The 19,434-nt window shown below is 48.9% G+C and overlaps 6 protein-coding genes across 6 annotated transcripts; 3 read left to right on the top strand and 3 right to left on the bottom strand.

Moving 5' to 3' along the window:
• Positions 1 to 1,245: 1,245 nt before the first annotated feature.
• Positions 1,246 to 3,346, top strand: CDV56_106552 (uncharacterized protein; the record flags this gene model as incomplete). Its single annotated transcript, XM_026760171.1, has 8 exons — positions 1,246 to 1,418; positions 1,513 to 1,646; positions 1,709 to 1,824; positions 1,889 to 2,094; positions 2,142 to 2,507; positions 2,559 to 2,929; positions 2,990 to 3,053; positions 3,103 to 3,346. 8 exons carry the CDS (start codon positions 1,246 to 1,248, stop codon positions 3,344 to 3,346), a joined length of 1,674 nt encoding a protein of 557 aa, XP_026614218.1.
• A 6,438-nt stretch (positions 3,347 to 9,784) lies between these two features.
• Positions 9,785 to 11,309, bottom strand: CDV56_106039 (uncharacterized protein; the record flags this gene model as incomplete). The annotated part of the gene is made up of 2 exons (XM_026759658.1): positions 9,785 to 10,225; positions 10,296 to 11,309. The coding sequence occupies 2 exons, from the start codon at positions 11,307 to 11,309 to the stop codon at positions 9,785 to 9,787; spliced, it is 1,455 nt and encodes a 484-aa protein (XP_026614217.1).
• Positions 11,310 to 11,536: 227 nt separating this feature from the next.
• Positions 11,537 to 13,321, top strand: CDV56_105901 (uncharacterized protein; the record flags this gene model as incomplete). Its single annotated transcript, XM_026759520.1, has 4 exons — positions 11,537 to 11,608; positions 11,657 to 11,932; positions 11,997 to 12,683; positions 12,755 to 13,321. The coding sequence occupies 4 exons, from the start codon at positions 11,537 to 11,539 to the stop codon at positions 13,319 to 13,321; spliced, it is 1,602 nt and encodes a 533-aa protein (XP_026614216.1).
• A 2,085-nt stretch (positions 13,322 to 15,406) lies between these two features.
• CDV56_105724 (uncharacterized protein) lies at positions 15,407 to 15,784 on the top strand (the record flags this gene model as incomplete). Its single annotated transcript, XM_026759343.1, has 1 exon — positions 15,407 to 15,784. One exon carries the CDS (start codon positions 15,407 to 15,409, stop codon positions 15,782 to 15,784), a length of 378 nt encoding a protein of 125 aa, XP_026614215.1.
• A 421-nt stretch (positions 15,785 to 16,205) lies between these two features.
• Positions 16,206 to 17,264, bottom strand: CDV56_105607 (uncharacterized protein; the record flags this gene model as incomplete). The annotated part of the gene is made up of 4 exons (XM_026759226.1): positions 16,206 to 16,387; positions 16,438 to 16,805; positions 16,853 to 17,211; positions 17,256 to 17,264. 4 exons carry the CDS (start codon positions 17,262 to 17,264, stop codon positions 16,206 to 16,208), a joined length of 918 nt encoding a protein of 305 aa, XP_026614214.1.
• An 812-nt stretch (positions 17,265 to 18,076) lies between these two features.
• CDV56_105463 (isopenicillin N synthase family dioxygenase) lies at positions 18,077 to 19,228 on the bottom strand (the record flags this gene model as incomplete). Its single annotated transcript, XM_026759082.1, has 2 exons — positions 18,077 to 18,859; positions 18,911 to 19,228. 2 exons carry the CDS (start codon positions 19,226 to 19,228, stop codon positions 18,077 to 18,079), a joined length of 1,101 nt encoding a protein of 366 aa, XP_026614213.1.
• Positions 19,229 to 19,434: the final 206 nt, after the last annotated feature.

Raw genomic sequence — 19,434 nt, 5'->3', positions numbered from 1 at the left:
GATAGCGACATCTCCCAACGGCTGGATATCAGATGAACTAGCCGTTCAATGGCTTCAAAGCTTTATCAAGGCAACAAACGAACGTACAAAGAGGGGAGAGAGACGGATACTTATATTTGATGGTCATGGCTCCCATCTTACCCTTGAATTCTTACAAACGTGCGAAGATAACGGCATTATTCCCTTTGGATTCCTTCCTCATACAACCCATCTTTGCCAGCCATTGGATGGTAAGCCATTTTTAAGCTATAAACAACACTTCCGACGTATGAACAACGAGCTATCTTACTGGGCTGGCGAGCCAGTAGGGAAGTCAGAATTCTTACGGGTGATTGGACCAGTACGGGAGAAGGCTTTTAACCAACGGATTATCCGTGAAGCCTTTAAAGATCGTGGTATCTGGCCAGTTAACAGTAAGATAGCCGATGATCTTGCTATCCAATTATGGGAGCAAATCCCAGATATCTACGCGCCTGATCTCCGTGAGACTACTCCCTCTACGCCCTCTCGGCCGCCATCTTCATCTAGCATCGATATCTCACCTCCAAGGACGATTCAGGCCCTTGAGAAGAATCAGGCGAAGCTATCTAAGCACGCAGATCTTCTTACACCGAAGCTACAGCGGAATCTTGAACGGATATTTGAACATAATCGAATCGCCGCTGAGCACCTGGCTATGGCGAATGAAACGATCAGTCAAATCAGAGCCGCGCAAGCCCCTCTACGGCGCCAATACTCTAAGCGGCAGGTTAAGCCGCTTAGTGAGACTGGTATTTTGAAATTACGGGATGCAAATCGATCAATTGCTTCAAGGAAGGCCAAAGATGCTGCTGCGCAAGAGAGACGTTTACAAAGGGAGTGGGAGAAAGTGTATGGTAAACCCCCACCACCAGCACCTACACAAGAGAATGAGGTATCAAATGAATCAGCAGAGGGAGCAGATTAGAATGGTGATTTTTTTTTTGTATAGATAGGCGTAGGGAATAGCCTCAAAAATATGATTTTATTCAAAATTGGTGATTACGGTGAAAATGGTGATTACGGTGCGCGCCGGAGTGGGTGCGTGTGGCACAGATACTCCCTATGATCAATCAGCCAGTAGGCTCTAAACCCCCGTCTAATCCCTGACCATAATGCGCCTAGTAATTTTCTCAATAAATTGCAACCCCACGTTGGTCTTTTCCTCTTCAAATCGCTCCCCTGCATCATCGTCTTCGGCAACATCGCTCTTCTCGAGGTGCTGTTATGGCGCCCATCGAGCAGACAATCGAGAATGCATCCCCTACCTTACTTGAGATGGAGGAGGACCGCCGTCAGTCTATGAGTCAACAAAAGTCAGTGCCGACGGAACCAGAGACTGATCCTGTGGCAATCAAATCCGGTACAGAAGGGGAGCAAGAAAACAAGTCGCCCCGAAAGTATTTGACAGGCTGGAAACTTTAGCTATTAACAATTGGGTATGTTAAGTTAGGCGCTTCCTGAGGCAAGCAAGGCAGCAAACTCATTACACAGTGTTTGGATTGCCCTCTTCCTCTCCACCATCGAGACCACCGTTGTCAGTACCTCGTTGGTTTCGATCACCAACGCCTTGAATGGCTTCCTGATTAAGGACTGGGTTGTCACTGCATACCTACTAACCTACACGGGTGAGTAACTGGTAACAGGGAGAAGATAAACTTATAAAAGAACAGCTGACGAACAGGTCTAGGATTCCTCACTATCTTCGCTAAATTCAGTGACATCTTTGGCAGGAAGACAATGCTCATCCTCGCCCTGATTATTTTCTCTTTTTCTTCCCTTCTCTGCGGTATCTCTAACGCGATTGTTGAACTGTGAGTTATAAAACACGCCCCACCCAGCCATCCAGCAATGCTGATGTGTGGCTTAGGATTATATTCCGTGCATTCCGGGTATTGGGGCGTCGGGGATCTACTCCATGGTCATGGTGATTGCGACGGACATGGTGACCCCCGAGAAATATGGCAAGTACATGGGCATTGTATCAACTGTTTTTATCGTCGCCAGTGTCATGGGCCCCGTCCTTGGTGGCGTTATCAACACGCATTCTTCATGGAGATGGGTCTTCCTTTTTAAGTAAGCTGACTGCAAGTGTTTCACAGTATGAGGTTAACCAGTACTAGTGTTCCAGGGGGCCTCGTGGCCCTTGTCTTGATAGTGTGGTGTCTACCAACATCTGAGACGAGCTCGAGGCTGACGTTGCGCAAACGCCTGCGGACCAAGCTGTCCAAGTCGGAGTTTGCCCGAGTGGATATATGTGGCATGTTTCTGTTGCTCGCCTCTTCCGTTCTACTTGTTTTTGCTTTGGAGGAAGGAGGAAGTCGGTACCCGTGGGACAGCGCCGCCATTATTGCCCCGGTGGTGCTGGCAATCATCGCTGCCATCGTTCTCGTAAGCTGGGAGGCTTTCCTTCAGAAGAGAGGATCGGTCCAGGAACCAGTCTTTCCTCCTAGCATTCTCAAGGATAGGCTGCTGACAGCCATGCTGCTGTAAGTTGCGGTTAGACTTGAATTAAGTGCCCTCTTATTGACTTGGAGTAGTACAGCCTTTTTTGTCGGCTTCCCGTTTGTGGCCATCGTTGTCAACGTGCCGCAGAGAGCGCAGGCTGTGAGCAGTCTGTCCCCACTCAGGGCCGGTCTCGCCTTGCTACCATTGTTGCTCGCATCCCCATTTGCAACAGCCTTGTCTGGGTTCTTGACCAGCAATTTGAAAATCCCACCCTTTTACCTTGTCCTCGGGGCGTCAATCTTGCAGTTGATTAGAGTTGGATTGTCTTGCTCATACCCTACTGATCAGACCAAGGTTCCTCCATCGCAGTACGGCTTTGAAGTGATTATGGGGATAGGTTTTGGAATGGGCCTGACCACGATCCTCACATTCGCTCGTGCAGTGGCGGGAGAAAAGCACATGGGTAAGTTTTGACTGAATTGAAGAATTAACCACAGCCCCTGCTTTACTAACTCCATTTAAGCGGTCGTGATGGGTGCCATAACGCAGGTCCGCGTGCTGGGAGGGACAATATCACCCGCGATTTGGTATAAGTCTTTCCCTTTCCCATTTGATACGCCTATTAATTCATAATAGTTCTACAATCCTCAATAATCATGTGAAGCCTCGCATCCTGTCTATTGTCTCCCCGAAGCAGGCGCAGACAATCTATGACTCGCTGTCTGCCATCCAGGACTTGACTCCGTCTCAGCAGGCGGCAGTGAAAAGGGCGTTTGCTGAGGGCTATAATTTACAGAATATATTCATGACTGCACTCACGGCTCTCGGTCTTATAGCAGCATGTTTTCTGTGGGAGAGGCATCCGAGAAAAGCAGTGTAGCAAACAGACCTAGCTTAGTGTAACAATATCGTTTACTTGTTATCTGTCTGCATCTAGAATTGTCAAGTTTCCGTGTAGTTTTACTCGGTAAGAAACAAGTCAAAATTCAAGGTACGAGATTCTACCACGCACGGGGTCTTCAACTAGATGTCTAAGGCTCGGCGTCATAGCCAGTTAGTTACGTCCAATCTCAGCTCAAAAGTCATCAACCTAACATAGCACCGCTGTGGCGTCCGGGGAGCTTTCTGCCTCCCATAGGGACTATAAGTGATCCGGGATGGTGTAGTGACGAATATTTGCAATATTTAATCGAGGTCGGCAAAGGACGAAGTGCATAAGGCAGCTGGCTCGGTGGCTCAGAGCGTTCCCCATGACCGCTGTCCAAGCATGTTATGTATAATATTAGCAATTAAAGAGTGGTCAAGTAGATCAGTGGCTTATATTCGGAATTATATCAAGAGATACCGGGCTCTCATTAAGTCGAACAGCTCAGAAGAAAGAGTCTGTAGTCCTTTAATAACTATATAGTTGGAGTACAACTTGAGAACGGCCATTTCTCCTGCATCTCTTCTCTCACCTTTGCAAAGTATACTCTTCTCACAGGTCAGTTATCGACAAACAAGGGAATGCAAATGCCGATGGTTTTTGTCACAATCAAACCGGATAAGGATCATACGACCACCCCCATACCCTACCGCCAGCGTGTTCCCGGAAACCTGGTGGTCAGTTATGTAGTGATAATTGGGAAGACAAAGCAGACGCTGTGCACCGTATTTGATCCAGTTCACCTCATCCTCAGTCTCGCAGCACCATAGTGCTTCGCGCTCCAGCGCCGCGAGAATGATCGGATCTACCAAGTCAATATCTCTGATGAGTTTCCACTCTTGCGTTTTTAGGTCATGTGTAAAGACAGAATATGTCCAGGAAGCATAAATCTGCTCTTGAGTAAAGACTAGGCGTCTGAGGCGTCTGGCGAGACGTCGGCGTCTGCCCGGAAACGAATGTATAACTCCGGTGAACACACCCGATAGAGCCGCTTCACAGGTCCACGTTGTTGTCGACCATATTCGAGCATTGCCGGCTCCCTCGTAGGAGATGAACCTCCCGTTTTCCGAAAATGCGATGCCCCAAACATAAGTATGGCCTCGCAACAAATGACATACGCCTGTGGCAAGTTCCCACACGAAAATCTGTTGAGGAACGCAGTGTAAAAGCATACTTCGCCCTGGTGAATGTCAAACCGATGTAGTGGCCGGCCAGTATTGATATCCCACACACAAACAAGACCATCTTCGGAACCGGATGCCAATAGACCATTTAATCCTAGTTTCAGCAAGGTGATCTGGCCACGATGGATCCGCGGACAACACCAGGATGCGCCTGTTTTCAGATCCAAGATATAGATAGTACTATATTTGGCCCTCACCAGCAGTCCTTCGTGCGAGATCTCATAATAGCCAATTTTAATATCTGGACAGTGGAACTCATTCTTCATTTGCAACGTGGGAGTGTCCCAAATGCACGCAGTAGTCTCGGAAACGGAAGCAAGGCTTCCGTCTGGCAAGAAACGAAGCTTCCCGAGCTGATCATGAAAAACTGTATGATTTACCTCGTGCCTCCTCTCCGCCAAGTCCCATACTGAGAGCATTCCGTACCTTTGTTCAGAGATGAGGATCTGCGAAGACGAGGACGCAACGATGGCTCCGGGAGCACCATTGACTGGCTCGATGATAATATGACGGCCCCCTGCCCCTATGTCCCAGACAATGAAATTCCCGGACCCGTTCACCGCTACAAGGCGATCTTCTCCACAGAAAGTGAGTTACGTGCGAGGAAATTTACCTAACACCGGCTCTAGGAGGTGGGATTCCCCCGTCTCTAGATTCCAGTATGCAGCCACTCCAGCGAGGGAAAGCGCAGCAAGGCGCTGACCACTTGGAGATATGGCCATTCCGTTTATTTTCCCTCTTTCCCACTTGAAATTGTGAATACACAGTTCAGGCCCGCTGTTCAATACAGTTGTCAACGTCCCTTCCGCGGAGACTTGCCGTAGAGTTATGTTTGCCCGATCTGTGCAATAATGGTCGCTGAGCCTCTTTAGTTTCACAGGAAACCTCACTGTATCATTGATCCTGTATTCATCAGTCTGCTTAGAGCAGGCGAATGCAATGAAGTTCCCGCATCGAGAGAATGCAAGGGACTTAACTTCGTGGGAAAGATAATCAAAGAGAAAGGTACATTCCAATGTGGGTAAGGCCCATAGCCGCACAGTTTTGTCTGCAGACCCAGACGCCAAAAGCGTACAGGGAGGAGAGAGTGCCAGAGTCGTTACAGCGTCAGTGTGCCCCTGGACGGTGAGATACTTCCTTTCGGCTGGATTCCACAAGCCAATTTCGCCGTCCTGTGAGCCAACTGCCAATTGGTCTGCCCCATCGAGAACTAAGATCGCCTTGACCAGTCTACCGCGGGTAGATATTGTTTGGATGCATTGGCCCGTCGTCAAATTCCATATTCGTACCGTGCAATCGTAAGATGACGATGCGAGAAGGTTGCCACATGGCGAAAACGACAATGTCAAAATGTTGCCTGTATGTCCCACCAAATCATATTTGCGCCGCCGTGTTGATGAATCCCAGTTCTCGTATCTTGGGAAGGTTGAGAAACACCAGAAGAGAGAATCTTCAGAGTCTTTCGAGCGCAGGAAGTTCTGTCTTATCAGACTATTCTCTGGAGCAAACAAAATTACGGAATGATAAAGTTGGAGTGGTGCCTTCTCGATGGTTGACCGGCAGTTGAGGAGGAACAGACTGGCATCAGATATCAATGCAGCCAGCCTAGGATAGGGCTGAAGGTGACTCTGGCAGCAGCCTAATCAGTAGTGTACCTCTCGACGTTTATCGCACTACTTACCGTAGGTAGATCACGCACCGCTGTAATCGAAAAAACTGCCTCAGGTATTTTACCCATCAAGACCATGCTTTCTACCCAGTGGAGGAAATGAACCTCTAGGAATCGTACTGTGGCTTCATAACAGTGCTCCAAATTGGCTTCGAGAAGGTGGTAAACCCAGTAGCGGCATGCATATTGTAGATGCGAAGAGAGATTCCGATCCGCTGAGTCTGCATCTATTTCTTTGGCTAGGATCCCCGGGTCGCTCAAATCATAGATATCCATCTTGAGCGTGGCGTCCATTATCCCATAACAATTCTTCAGTACGTAAGTGTGCGCTGCAGCTGCTGTGGTCCAAAAAGGTTCTCCAATTCGTGACTTGTGGACAAAGAAATCTCGAAACGACGGATGGTATAGTCGAATGGCAGTCTCCGGGGTCATAGAATCCTTGTTAAGCGTTTCAAAGACCGATGGCATGAGTTATATAATTCTCCGAGCAGGGAAATGGGGAGGCTCCCACTTCAACAACTGATCAATCTCAGCAGAGGATAGCGGCTCCCGCAGTACAACAACCGTTCCTAATATACGTGTAACGGCCGCGCAGAAGGGATCTAGTGGACTAGCACTATGATGGGGGGGATAGCATTGAAGAGGATGCGTCGATGGATATCAAAGAGCGCATCAACACCCGAGTTGGTGCTTCGTGCTATGTCTTTGAGCTTGCGGTCGTAGTCAAGCTCGCTTTCCCGGATCAAACGACAAACTGCAGCAACGTAAACAAAGAGCTTGTCTCCTTGCCTTTGTATTGCCAAAACGTCTTCGGCATCTGGCCAAGTCTTATCCTCAGGGCAGAATAGTGCCCGGATCTGGTTCAGTCGCCAATGAAGGAAGTACGACACATCGCGCTATCCGTCTGCGGCATAATGCAGGTTCACTTCATGGAGCCCTTCGTTTGCGATTCTATGGAACCGAAGGGCCTCCGGTCTGCTCGATATGAAACACGCAGTTGGACCTGATCATCCTGAGCTAATTCGGCCAGCATTGTGAGAAGTATATCGACATGCCTCTTCCTGCCCCCAATGCACTTATCCAGTGCGTCTATTACAAAAACGATTGGCGAGTCTACAGGTCCGGCCTCTGCAATGGGGCCAAGTATCAGTCGTTCCCATTGGGATTCGAAAGAAGCCTTTTTTATCATGTAATGTTGTTTTACCGCGTCCAGAATTCTCCTGCCAATTCTCGGTTGATAGTGGATGAGATGGTTTGCGTCAAGACCGGAACATTGGCTATCGGCGATGTTGAAGAAGAAGCTGCCCCCTAACTTCTCCTTCTGAGCCAGGCTGGCGCGATCGTCTTTGCAACAGTCGATTTACCAGTCCCCGCGTTGCCGTTAAGCCAGAATATTGGCTGTCGGTTACTTCTGGAAGGAGCTGTGGCCCAGTCCGTGATCTCTCGCAAGATCTGCACTCGAGTATTCTCGAGGCAAACGTCATGAACATTTCGACCGTCGAAAGCAGCCTGGGGAGCATAAGGGAGAAGATCATTCTATCCAAAGATGAGCATATACGGGAGGATAACATAACCTCCTCCCGCACAAGAGCAAGAGCGGATGCATACCTGAATGACGAAGGAGATATCTTCCGAATATTGATCGACCCTATTTGCTCGCAAGTCAGATGCCTTGTATAATTGAGGAGCTTATGGGGAGGATGAAATACAATTATCATTTGAGCCATGCAGTCTCTCTTCGATTCTCTGCTTCTCCATAAGTTCGAACACCCGCTCCCAGGCCTCTTGACAACTACTATTCGAGTGGTCGTCGAAGCCTACCTCCAGCATCACTTGTGTTTTACGTACGAGTGATTGAACTTCCAGATAGGCCATGAGATTAGAATCAGTCGGAAATTCCGCCTTCAGCGCTAGGTTTCTCCCACACTGATCGATCCAGTGGGTGTGTCGCATGATTAATTGACGGCGGAAAATCGACAATCTTCAAATTTATAAGTGAGCCATTAGATTCGTCCACAGAAGATGTGCGGAGCGGGTGATAGTCTGTACGGACACACTTACTTGGAGCAGAGATAATAACATCCTAGTAGAGCCCTCCGTTCAGCGGGTGTTTGATAAATGCCCTGTCCATGTACCTGGCCGGAATCTTTACCATCCTGTGGTATAGCCTGCATTCTGAAATTTTCGTCTTTGTCCAGACCCAAGTCCACAACAAGCACGATGGCTATCTGAAGCAACATGTATGCCTGCGTATGATAAGACCTCCAATGATAGTGGTACCAGGCTGTGTGCACGAGGAGTCCTTGGAGGAGATCCATGTTCTTCTCCATCTTCAAGATCAATCGAGTGCTGATGATCTCTCGTATTTCGTGCTCCAGTTTATCTTGCAGAACAGGATCATGCTCCAAACAAGACGTCAGGATACACAGGAGCAGAAAGGGAGACTCTCGCCAAAGAACAGAAGCATTCATTCCTTCTGGAATAATAACGAATGGGGAGTGATGTATTTTGTGCTCTCGAAACTTTCTTAGAAGCCCATTAGCCTCCCGCACCGTGAGTGATTCTTTCGAGATAAAACCATCTGTGTCCTCAGGTTGAGTCGTTGAACGCTCCCGTGTAATTGGTGCAGCATGTGGTGATTGCGGAGCCGTTATAATTGAGGAAGAAGTGTTCTGCCAAATTTGAGCATTGGTACCATCCATACATTCTGCTGCCATGAGTTTTCAGACCACATGTCTGTGACCGAAACCGGAGTGACTTACCTTTCCAACTCGGGAAGCCAAATTGTCGACCTTTTCTTGCAGATCATCAATCCGACTTCTCCTATAGAGCCAGGGTGAGCAATCTATCTCGCTTTGGTACTCCTCGGTTATCGGAAATGGACTGACCTAGGCCATTTACCAGGCACATTGTCTGGAAAGATACACAACCAGCCTAACCTGTGACATCGCTCACATGTTCTGGAATCCACAATAGGTACACATTTGACTTTCAATTCAGCGCAACGTTCGCAAGCATGTCCTCTTGAGGGGTGCCTGCGGTTCATTTCTAGTAGTGGACTGAGCAAGAGCAGGGGTGTGCCAAAGCTTTTACTGCTGACCAAGGTTGAAGCACCAGGGGCATTTCCAAAAGAAGACACGGACGCTGGAGACCGGCCCACTAAGGTATGATCTTAAGCTAACCCGCGCCGTCAAGTGATACTCTAAGCATCAGACACTGCACCAATGCTGCAATTCTGCTCAAGAAAGTGTAAGAAGATAAGAATGGCAGTGGAGCAAATGGCGAAGTACTAGTCGGAGTCGGAGTCGGAGTCGGCTAGGGTACACTTACCGCATTTGGAAAGTTGTTGAGCAAATCTCAAGGTCTGCTATACAAGCTCCCTGTGTAAATGCAAACAACGAAAGATACCTCGAGTGAAAAAGTCACAGGGTAATATGGCTGCGGCTCCTAGTTCCTGATTGAGATTTAAAAATGGACCCTTCTCCCACCTCTGAAGATCTGGCCTCCATTGACTTTCGAGTGTTTCTACTGCGGATCCTATCACCATGGACTTGCTGGGTGATGATCATGACTTTCAAAAATATCGCTGTTTAGGCCGCCGGATCCCTGGCTTAGGAAACGTGTTCCCATTTGTGCAAAATCAGTCGTGAGAGTGTCCATGACCGAAGAACTGTATTCCCCGGCTGATGCACGATAACTCTCCTGGATGTCGTAGGGAGTTGCTGGTTCATGATGAAACGGTTCCTTCAAACTCTGTGTATCCTGTCCCACTCCGCCAGCTTCCTCATGAGTTCTATCAGTTCTAAGGTCGGGTTTGATACCGTCCGACCCTGGACTTTGATCACACGCATCCACCCCTACAATCACAGGTGCGGCCGGTGATGCCACTTCCGAGTGCATATCATTACCTACATCCGTTTGACGCAAGACGAATAGCGCCAGCTCCTCCAGATGTCGGCCAATATGCCCCTCAAAGGTCACCTGTGATTAAGCTAGCCTGACATAAGGGGCAGATGAAGCCATTTCCAGCTACAGCCATTTCCGAATGTACCTCAAGCATGTGACGAAACCACTGCTTCCGACTCTCGTAGAGCCTTGATGGAATAATACAGTCCTTTGATAAACAAACATACGGCATCAGATCCCGGAAAACATGGCGAGCCCAGTCCTCCTGGTGTCTAATGAAAATAGTATAAAAGCAGTAGGAACATTCGAATGGCTTTTTGCCCAGTGACTCTCTTGGCGGGTTTGGAACTGAGATTGCACCAAGTGTCATGATCAAGCTTGCTGTGTATGACGTCCGGGACCCATCAGAGCTGGAATCCGTCTCACGGAAACACAGTTGGTCATACCCGGCGGTCATTTCTGCTGCTTCTGCGTCTGCGAGCCTCGTCGAGTCCGTTTCGATTCCCTCGAACGGCCCCTTTCCAAGCTTTGCTCTGTGCCGCTCGCGATATTTTAAGATAGCCTTCTGCCTCGTTATAGCGGTACTGAGTCGGTTAACGATGTCACTTTCGGCATGAGGATACTTGTGCGAGATGTGTCGCTGGGCCCATGGTTCGAAGAATGATGCATTCTCAATCTTCATGTTAAGGAGGCGATCGTGGTCGGCGGGCCTGCGGATGGCCATGGAGATCTGGAATAGGAGATTGATAATATCGACTAGACTCTGGTACAGATGTTGTATCTCCGTCATGCTATCCGTTGTGGCCCTGGCGTCATCGTCGTGACCGTCACCGTCACCTTCGTCGTCGAATTCAATATCGATATTCTCTTCTCCTCCGTCGTCAACCACCTCCCTCACTTCCTGGAGGACCTGCAACATCCGATTCAAGAGTTTGATGGTCTCCTTTTTTAGATGCGAAGCATCGCGAAGTCGATAGTCCAGTGATGCCTGGCCGACTTCATGCGCGCCATTGTTTCCCGACCAGACACGGAGTCGACCTAGCTCGTCAAGCCAGCGCTGATGGGAGACTTCGGCTACATACTGGGTGAGGGCATCCGAGTCTGTCAATGCCGTGAAGTCCTCCAGGCACTGATTTAGCACTCTGGAAATACCGTCCATTATTGAGAAGTGTAGAGGAAGTGGGAATGCTGGATCTTTGTCAACAGGTGTTGAGCGATTGCATCTATATAGGAGGCTGATTGCGAGACCGGCGCCAACGCAAGGCTGAGGCTGACTGCGGGGTAATATTTGTTGTTAAATCGTCAGGCTGCCCACCTTATGTGAATCTCACATCCATATCACCCTTCCATCAACTGTGTCTTACCAATATTGCAAGCTAGCCTGTAATGACTGGAGCGGAAGTTGCGGGCTTGGCTTTGGTCGTCTTACCTTTGGTGGTCAATCAGTTGGACAACTACGTCCGTGGGTTGGAGAGTATCAAAGGACTGTGACGATACCGGCGGGAGTTGGAGGGGTATTCCAGCACGTTAAGCGCCCAGTATGCCATTTTCCTCAACACCCTTGAGATCTTCCTACAGGATGTCGTCGACGACCACGACGATCGATCAGAGCTAATCAGCAAACCGGGTGGCCCTGGGTGGAAAGATGCGCAATTCCAGAGGAGGATGGCTGAGAGGCTTGGTCGGGACTACAATGTCTTCACAGGGACTCTGACGGGCCTCTGCGGCCTTCTAGAGGGGCTTTCCAACAAACTCGACCGGTATACGCCTGACTACTCGAAGGTATAAATCCACTCCGGAGAGACCGTCCTTACCAGAGGCTAATCGAGTCTGACTGAGTTTCAAGGCTGCGTCGATCAAGTCATTAGGCAAAATAAAATTCCGAAAGATACTGTCCAAAGCGATCTATGAGGATATACTAAACAGGATCGACAAAGCAAGTCAGATTCTCAAAACCCTGAGCGATCAGTCACATCAACTGGCTCAAACCAGATCAGGTCCAGCCCGGTGGAAAGGCGGCCTGAGACGCCATCAAGAGACCCGGCGACATGCACGAGCTTTACATGATCTTTTGGTGCAGGGCCAAGGCCTGAAATTCCCATGCAGAAACGATCACACAGTCTGTTTCCGGCTGGATACAACCGTCCAGGGGTCCAGACATGCGGATCATCTGGGAAACAAAAGCCGTTTCCTCTTAATGCTCTCTTCAGCGAATAAAGGCCAGAGGCTGCATACCTTCGACCAATGGCATGAGGTCGAATTACAACCCGAGAGAATCGAGCAAACTGTTTCAATCAATCTCAAGGGGACTTCAGCATCGACTTCGGAGGGCAAATGCAAAGTACAGTGTCCTACAATGAGCTCCACCACCATTTGCATGGAAGGCATGGACAAAGCATTGAAAAGCCCTAGGCCAATCAGTGATTTTTGCTCTGTGCTTTGTACCGCTGGAACTGCCGATTCCCACTCAGGTCAGGGGGGTTTTGGGTACATAAAGGACCAGACCAGTGATACACGCTTCACCCTGCGTCTCGTACGTAGCATCAAGCAAGAGATGGCGCTACGCTCCTTACAGGAGATCCTAGCTGCCCTCCCTCTTCCCAGGGCTCAGATGCCCTGAGCCGAAGGGATCGGTTGTTCCTGGCTGCTGTCCTTGCATGTGGCGTCCTACAGCTTCAAGGGAGCTGGCTGAAACCGGAGTGGGCAACTAAAGATGTCTTCTTTGCTCCGAACCTGCAACAGAGGTATACTATGTTCGACCATCCGTACATAGTCTGGCAGGTTATGGGCTCTTTACATACACACGGTGACAATGGTGTTTCATCGCGTTCCATGGATTCAGGCACATGTCGGATTCAGAATGAGATTCTTCTTCCACTGGCTGTCGCCCTCATTGAGTTGTCCCTGGGTAAGACCATTTCGGCACTTTGTCGACCGGAGGACCAGGATCCGAGTGAGTCTCAGCTGCGCTTCAATACTGCAACACGGGTGTTGAGGAATGTCTATTATGAAAGCGGATCAAACTACGGGGACGTTGTAAAAGAGTGCCTTTATTGGTCTCGCAACAAGGGAGAACGGTTTGAAGATCCACAGTTTGACGAGTCGGTTTTGACCACCGTTGTTTTCCCTTTGCTTAAAGACCTCGATTACTTTGACGGGATTTCCAGATGAAATAGTACACATCGCCCGAGTAACTCTGCTGTTTGTGACAAGCTCAGGATGACGAGGCGGGGAGAATGGCTGCGCATGGTATAAGCTATCTTAGGCAAACTGTCGATAAAAGGTATACTTTCGAGACTGTCATGAAACAGTGGTTCAGCCCAGTTGGAATTAAAGAAGCACGAGATAGGGGAGCGTGAGTGTTATCCAGCATGGCCTTTACGGCCGTCACCAGCGGCAAAGCACAGATTCATCGGTTAGTTAGTCACCTTGTGTGAATGTCATTTTCGCTTCATGCACAATCAAGTAGCAGCAAAACTTAGCCCAGTAAGGCCTAGAAGATAGATTGAACATAGCAAAGCGAAGGTTGATCAGACAGACCACCAAACATGAAAGCACGATGGTGTTGACATTCCTCCTCGAGTTCGGTTTAGCTCCGGGCATTGATCAGAACGAATCGCGATATGAGCCCCAGCGCAAGAGAAAGTTTTCTGAAAAATATTGGCAGAATCTCCAAATACCGGGAAGCCGCTCGATTTTTGTATCGTACTGCAAGTCTGCAAAAAGGTTTCCGCTTGCTAGGAAAATGAGGAGGATCCCTTTCACCTTCCCCCAAGAAGCATTTGATATACATTGTCAATAAGAATTTGCTAATCATAATCGAACAGCATATCAAAAATATGGCGCCCGAAAGCATTTAGTTAAATACTACATCAACACTAGACCCTCCACACAACATGTATTAGTGGCAGTTAGATCTCGTTGAGCAAGGAAAAAGACGAAAAATGGCCCCAGACGACTAAGAACAGGTAACTACTAAAGACTCAGCGCGGTGCCGCCGTGGTCCACCATGCATGGCGTCCCCCTCCAGGGTTAAATAATAGGTACACCTCAGCAGGCAAAGGAGCCACAGTTTCTCGAAGTACCGGATACCGTGGCCTACCAGATAGCTATAAGAATTTATTCTTCGTAGGTCGCCGAAGTAACATGTTAATGTTCAAGAGTTTTCTTAAACGTTACCTCAATAACCCTGAACCTGTCTTATCCTGAACCTTAATATGATGAAGCTCTTGTCCTGGATAGCCAGAAAGTCTGGACTGGTGGTGGTCCATATTACTGTTGTCCGACATTGTCGCGACGAGATGCGGGTGATCCAATCCACATTTCCTCAAGATCAGGGGAGAGTAAGTTATGCCCTCTGCGCTTATTGTACAAGCTCTAGCTAAAATCCAAGGAAAATGCCAACAAATCGGGAAGAAAAGTCCAAGAAGCGGCCGATATGCACATTGAAGCTGAATCTGAATTTCCTGAGAAGGAGTGGGACTGAACAGTCGATGGCGCTAGACATAAGCTACGGAAGTAGTGAGGAAGTATATGGGATCAATCTGTAATGCGACGTGGTCATGTTATATTAGATCCTATGGTTATGTAGATACTCCGACGATGATGTTGACGTGGGAGTTAATGATCGGTATGGATCATGGAGCTCTTCAGACACGACTTACCGCTTTACTTTGCTGGACCCTGCCTCATGACCATCAATGTCTATAGCAGTTGTTGTCGCTATGGTTTACGAATCTTAGCATGGAAATAGCTTCATTCAATGAGAACTTTCTCACCTCATTTTGGAAGATCAGTCTTCGCGCAAAGATGCCATGACGATAATATTGAATTGTCTGTAAACGCATTGAGCACTTTTGCCGGCATTAAAACCAGGCGGTCTAGTTGACCTATCTAGGGGCGTCAACACTCTTTTTCCTCCACTGTATGCCATGGAAACCGCCTATCTTGCTTACCTATGGGGTACTGTGTATGCATTACCTTATACAGCCGCAATTTTTGTTTCTCCTTGCATATGTTCCGGCCGATACTCTCAGCGGTCATACCAACAAGGATGTAAATGACCACTCGTTTGAACCCATAATACGATTTCTCAAGCGGTGAGACCGACCTACCCCGATACAGTTAGTACCATGATGCCAAGAAGTTACATTAGCAGGAAGATGGTTCCTGGAATGTCTGTCACCAACTCCCATCTTCATGAGTGATGCGTTCCTAACAACCTTTCTGTTCAACACCTAGCTAACCAGCCTCTCCATGTCTTCAGGAGGTGCTTCACCCAGCAAAGAGGAGCTTTTAGCGCTATTGCGGAAAGAACGTGAACGAGCAGATTACGAGCGGAGGCGTGCAGACGACGCAAAGCAACGTGCGGAGCAAGCAGAAGAGCGCAACCGGAACACAACATTTGCAGAATACCTGAGAGCTTGTCATCGCTGCTTAACGAAACCTCTTACTGTTCAGACCAACCGCTCGCTGACGACGAAAGGCTCTATCACAAGCCCAGTCGGCCGTGTGTGCCCCACGTTCCTTCGTCCCTGGGATTTCCGCGCAGCGCAACAGACGTTTTTTGACGAAATCTACCAGCTTTTCCATCCGAACTCTGAGGCACCTCTGCGAGTATTTCCACTTCTTTAGTTATCGAGGACCGAGGACAGCAGGCATGCGCTCGTCCGTTGGCGAGTGAGTCAGACCTAGTGAGACACCAGGAGGCAGAAGTGGAGAATCCGGTTAAAGAAGTGATTGATAGGTTGGCTGGCTTACCTGCGGCACAAAGCCGGTTTTCGCTCGGTGAAGGTATAATCTTTGAAAATCATACGAACACCGTTACGGAGGAGCCGGGACAGGTACAACCCGTTGACAAACGGACCCTTCGCGCCGACCAGAACTGCGTGTATATTCGTAGCGGCAATGAAAGGAGCCTTCTATATGTTGTCGAATACAAAGCTGCCCACAAGCTTCCTGACGCTTATCTCCGAGCGGGCCTTCGGCCGATGAATATGGTACAAGAAGTTGTCCAGCAAATCACCCTACCTGGAGATGCCAATGAGAAGCTGATTTACGACGCGAAATTGCTGTCTTGCGCAGCTGTCAAATTGGTAGCCAGCTTAATTAAAGCATCTCTTGCGGGAGTCTCCATAAAGGCTGATTGGGTGTCATCCTGGACCTGGACATAGTAGGCGAAGGTACCACTTCTCTTGTGGCCCATGATAATGTTCCGGGAGTGTTCATCGAGATGTTCTGCAGATATGTCAACTCGTAATCGATGTCAGGTAAGGGGCATTCCTTACTCAAATTAGCCGCAGCTCCTTTCCGATATTTGTAAAGAGAGCCGGGAGTCTTAAAACCTGCTGACCTGCTGGTGGCAATCTCATATTCCTGCGCTCGATCGTATTGGTAAGCTAGTGTGGGATGAGTGATCCATCTTCCCTCGGAATCCTTCACAGGGCGACGAAATATCGGGATTTCCTTCATGCTCTCTTTGAAGTGGATGGGGGTGCTGAGTCGATGGTCTGGGACATGGGTATAGAGCCAGATATCTCGAGGCTTCTTGATACGCTCACTGGCAAAAGCACTGTCAAGAAATGCATATTCTAGTATGTCTTGGATAACACAAAGGCCGAGGCTATCATTCCGTTCAGTGTATGTGTACACTGGCCTTTGAAAGGTTAGCTAATTTCAACCTGATCAAGAACCTAGACTTACGGGATGCCCCGGTTTCTCTTGCCCTTATTTAACCTATGCTTGACTCGCATAAGAAGGACCTGACAGTTTGGATCGTCCGGGTGTTTCACCGTATAGAGTTCGATATCCTTCCATTTCAGCGCGTCGTTGCTTCTCATGTAACCTGACGACTCGATGAGCGTTCCAGGGCGCGCAGAAGTAGAGGTCATCATCTTTCGCAATGTACTATGCTGGTGTCGACATCGTACCGTGGCAAATTGCACTTTGGTGACAGCCATGAGATGATACGTACTGAAGAGGAGATCGTCGATGTTGACTGGTGGCTGAGTCTTCGCTCCCAAGTCAAGCTCGTACTCATCGGTGAGTGTGGTGCATACAAGCTAGCAAAATCAGCTTGATCCTTGTCTCCTGGATGTTCGCTTACCATGGTCATCTTACGCCTCAGTGCGTAAGGAAAGAGACTCTCCATTTCTTGACACCAGAAGATTCTCCAGTATCGCGCAAAGACCAAAAATCCAGACTGATATTCAACAATGTGGCTATCAAGATACCAGCGAAGGAATCCTTCGATCACCCTCAAAGTAATATTCTTCAGTCAATAAGCATAGTCTGGCGGTTGGAGCTTTGATGTGAACCTAGGAGTCTAAGTTAGACGAGTAGTTGACAAGTTTATACAGCAGAATATTACTTCTGGAAATTTCGCTTCACAAGGCAAATATGGTCCTTAGTAGTATTTGCGAGATCATCCTCAACCTTGGGCTCGGGTTGCTGAACGAAGCTGTTCCAGTCAATATCGGCCTTCTTTGTTTTGCTTCGAGCCATTGGGACTGAATAAGCCTGTATGCAGACTGATCAAAACATTTCAACACGATATTGAAGACTCTGAACATGTTGGATAGCAACATCTCAATAAGGAAGAGGAAGGCCCTTTTATGTTTTTTTTTTTTGTTTGTCCATGATTGCTCTGCTGCTTGTACTCATGATGTACGCGCTGGGCTCATCTTGTGAAGTCCATTGACTGGGGTGTTAAGGGCGCTAGGACGAACTGAGTAAGGGCGGCCAGCTCTCATAAAAGCGGCGATTCACAGAGTGGAAAGGCCACACTTTCTGGCCCAAAAGCCATGCACAACCGTGTCCTTTCCGTCGTCACCCAGACTTACTCCGTAGATGAATATTCATTGCATACAGCTTCAGTATTCTCACTGTAAGAGTCCGGGTCTTGACTGTGTGCCAAGTCCTAATGAATTAACCCTGTCTCTCCTTTAACGCCCACTCCAATAATTCCGGATACCACCGTCGTCCCACATCCTGATGACTAGTGATACGATGAATGAGCGTTCCCTCTCCGGTCTTTCCTCGAAACGCTCGATTGAACGTCGCCTCCGCATCCGAGCGGACCTGCTGATCCCTGACAAGCTCCCTAATATGCGCCGGAATATCCAGGTGGATATCCTCCGCACACAGCTCCAGACTCATCCCCTGGAAAACAGGAAAAGAGAACCTCGGCCCCAGCGCTTTTCCCTCAGCGTCGGCGAAATCCTCCGGCCGGAGATTCACTCTATGCGTGGTGGCCGTGCACACGCCCCCCGTTACAGCCTCCAGCGCCCGTCCGATATTCACCACCAAGGAGCCGGCCAGCGGTGGCGCAGGGATCCAATCCCCGGATTTGTTCTGCACTTCGAGCCCCGTGTGTGGGGTCGCCTGCAGCAAGAAGGTGAGGAATTCCGAGTCCTTGTGCGCGCCTACGCCTTGCAACTGGGAAGTGCTACTTGGTGGGGGATACTTGATCAGTTTGAGTTTGTGCTGCTGGGGCTGATCGAAGAAGGGGTACAGAGCGTTTGATGGAAGATCCAGAGCTTCTGCAATGAGGGACTTGAACGCCTCTGCCAGGGGACTGATTTCGGCCAGATACGCTTCGATTGCCTGCCGGAAGCCCGGGATGGCGGTTTCATCGGGCCACTGGTTTGGTCCTCGGATGTTCCTGTAGAGGGGCTCATCTGGCCCTGGGGCTGGGAGTTCTGTTGCAAACTATATCATCGTTAGTCTACTCCATACCTGGTTGCCTACGGCCAGACATACATCGAACTGCTCCCGGTAATCAGTTTTGGATGCGGTCGTCTCCGCACCAAGGCGGGAATATCCTAGAAAGTGCTTGCTGTTGACCATTTCAATCTCGAGTTTCTTTTCTAGCGGCAGATCAAATAGAGCCAGTGACTTTTCGATGAATGCCTGCTGGACATGAGGAGCGATTGGGGTGTTGACGAGATAGAAGAACCCCACACTGACCACAGCATTGCGCAACTCCGAGAGAAACCGAGGTTTTGTGTCTGGCGATGCGGATAGAGAGAAGTCGAGAAGAGGAATAGCTGTGAAGGACTGTGAAGATAATGAACCCATGGTGGTGGTTGTTTATGAAGATGATCGGATGATGCTTTGGCAGAAGATTTATGCTTTGAGGATGCCCCGCCATGGCGTGCTTAACATTTGACTGGATCTCGGCCCGGTGACACATCTATACTCACAGGGAGCCGGCCAACATACTAACTTAGGCTCTATGATCTTAACATAGCATCGTGGAAGCAAACAGGGTCACTGAGAATACT

Source organism: Aspergillus thermomutatus (genome assembly GCF_002237265.1).
Source record: "Aspergillus thermomutatus strain HMR AF 39 chromosome Unknown NODE_101, whole genome shotgun sequence".
NCBI lineage: Eukaryota > Fungi > Ascomycota > Eurotiomycetes > Eurotiales > Aspergillaceae > Aspergillus > Aspergillus thermomutatus.
Note: the sequence above shows the minus strand (reverse complement) of the source record. Positions and strands in the feature narration are given on the sequence as shown.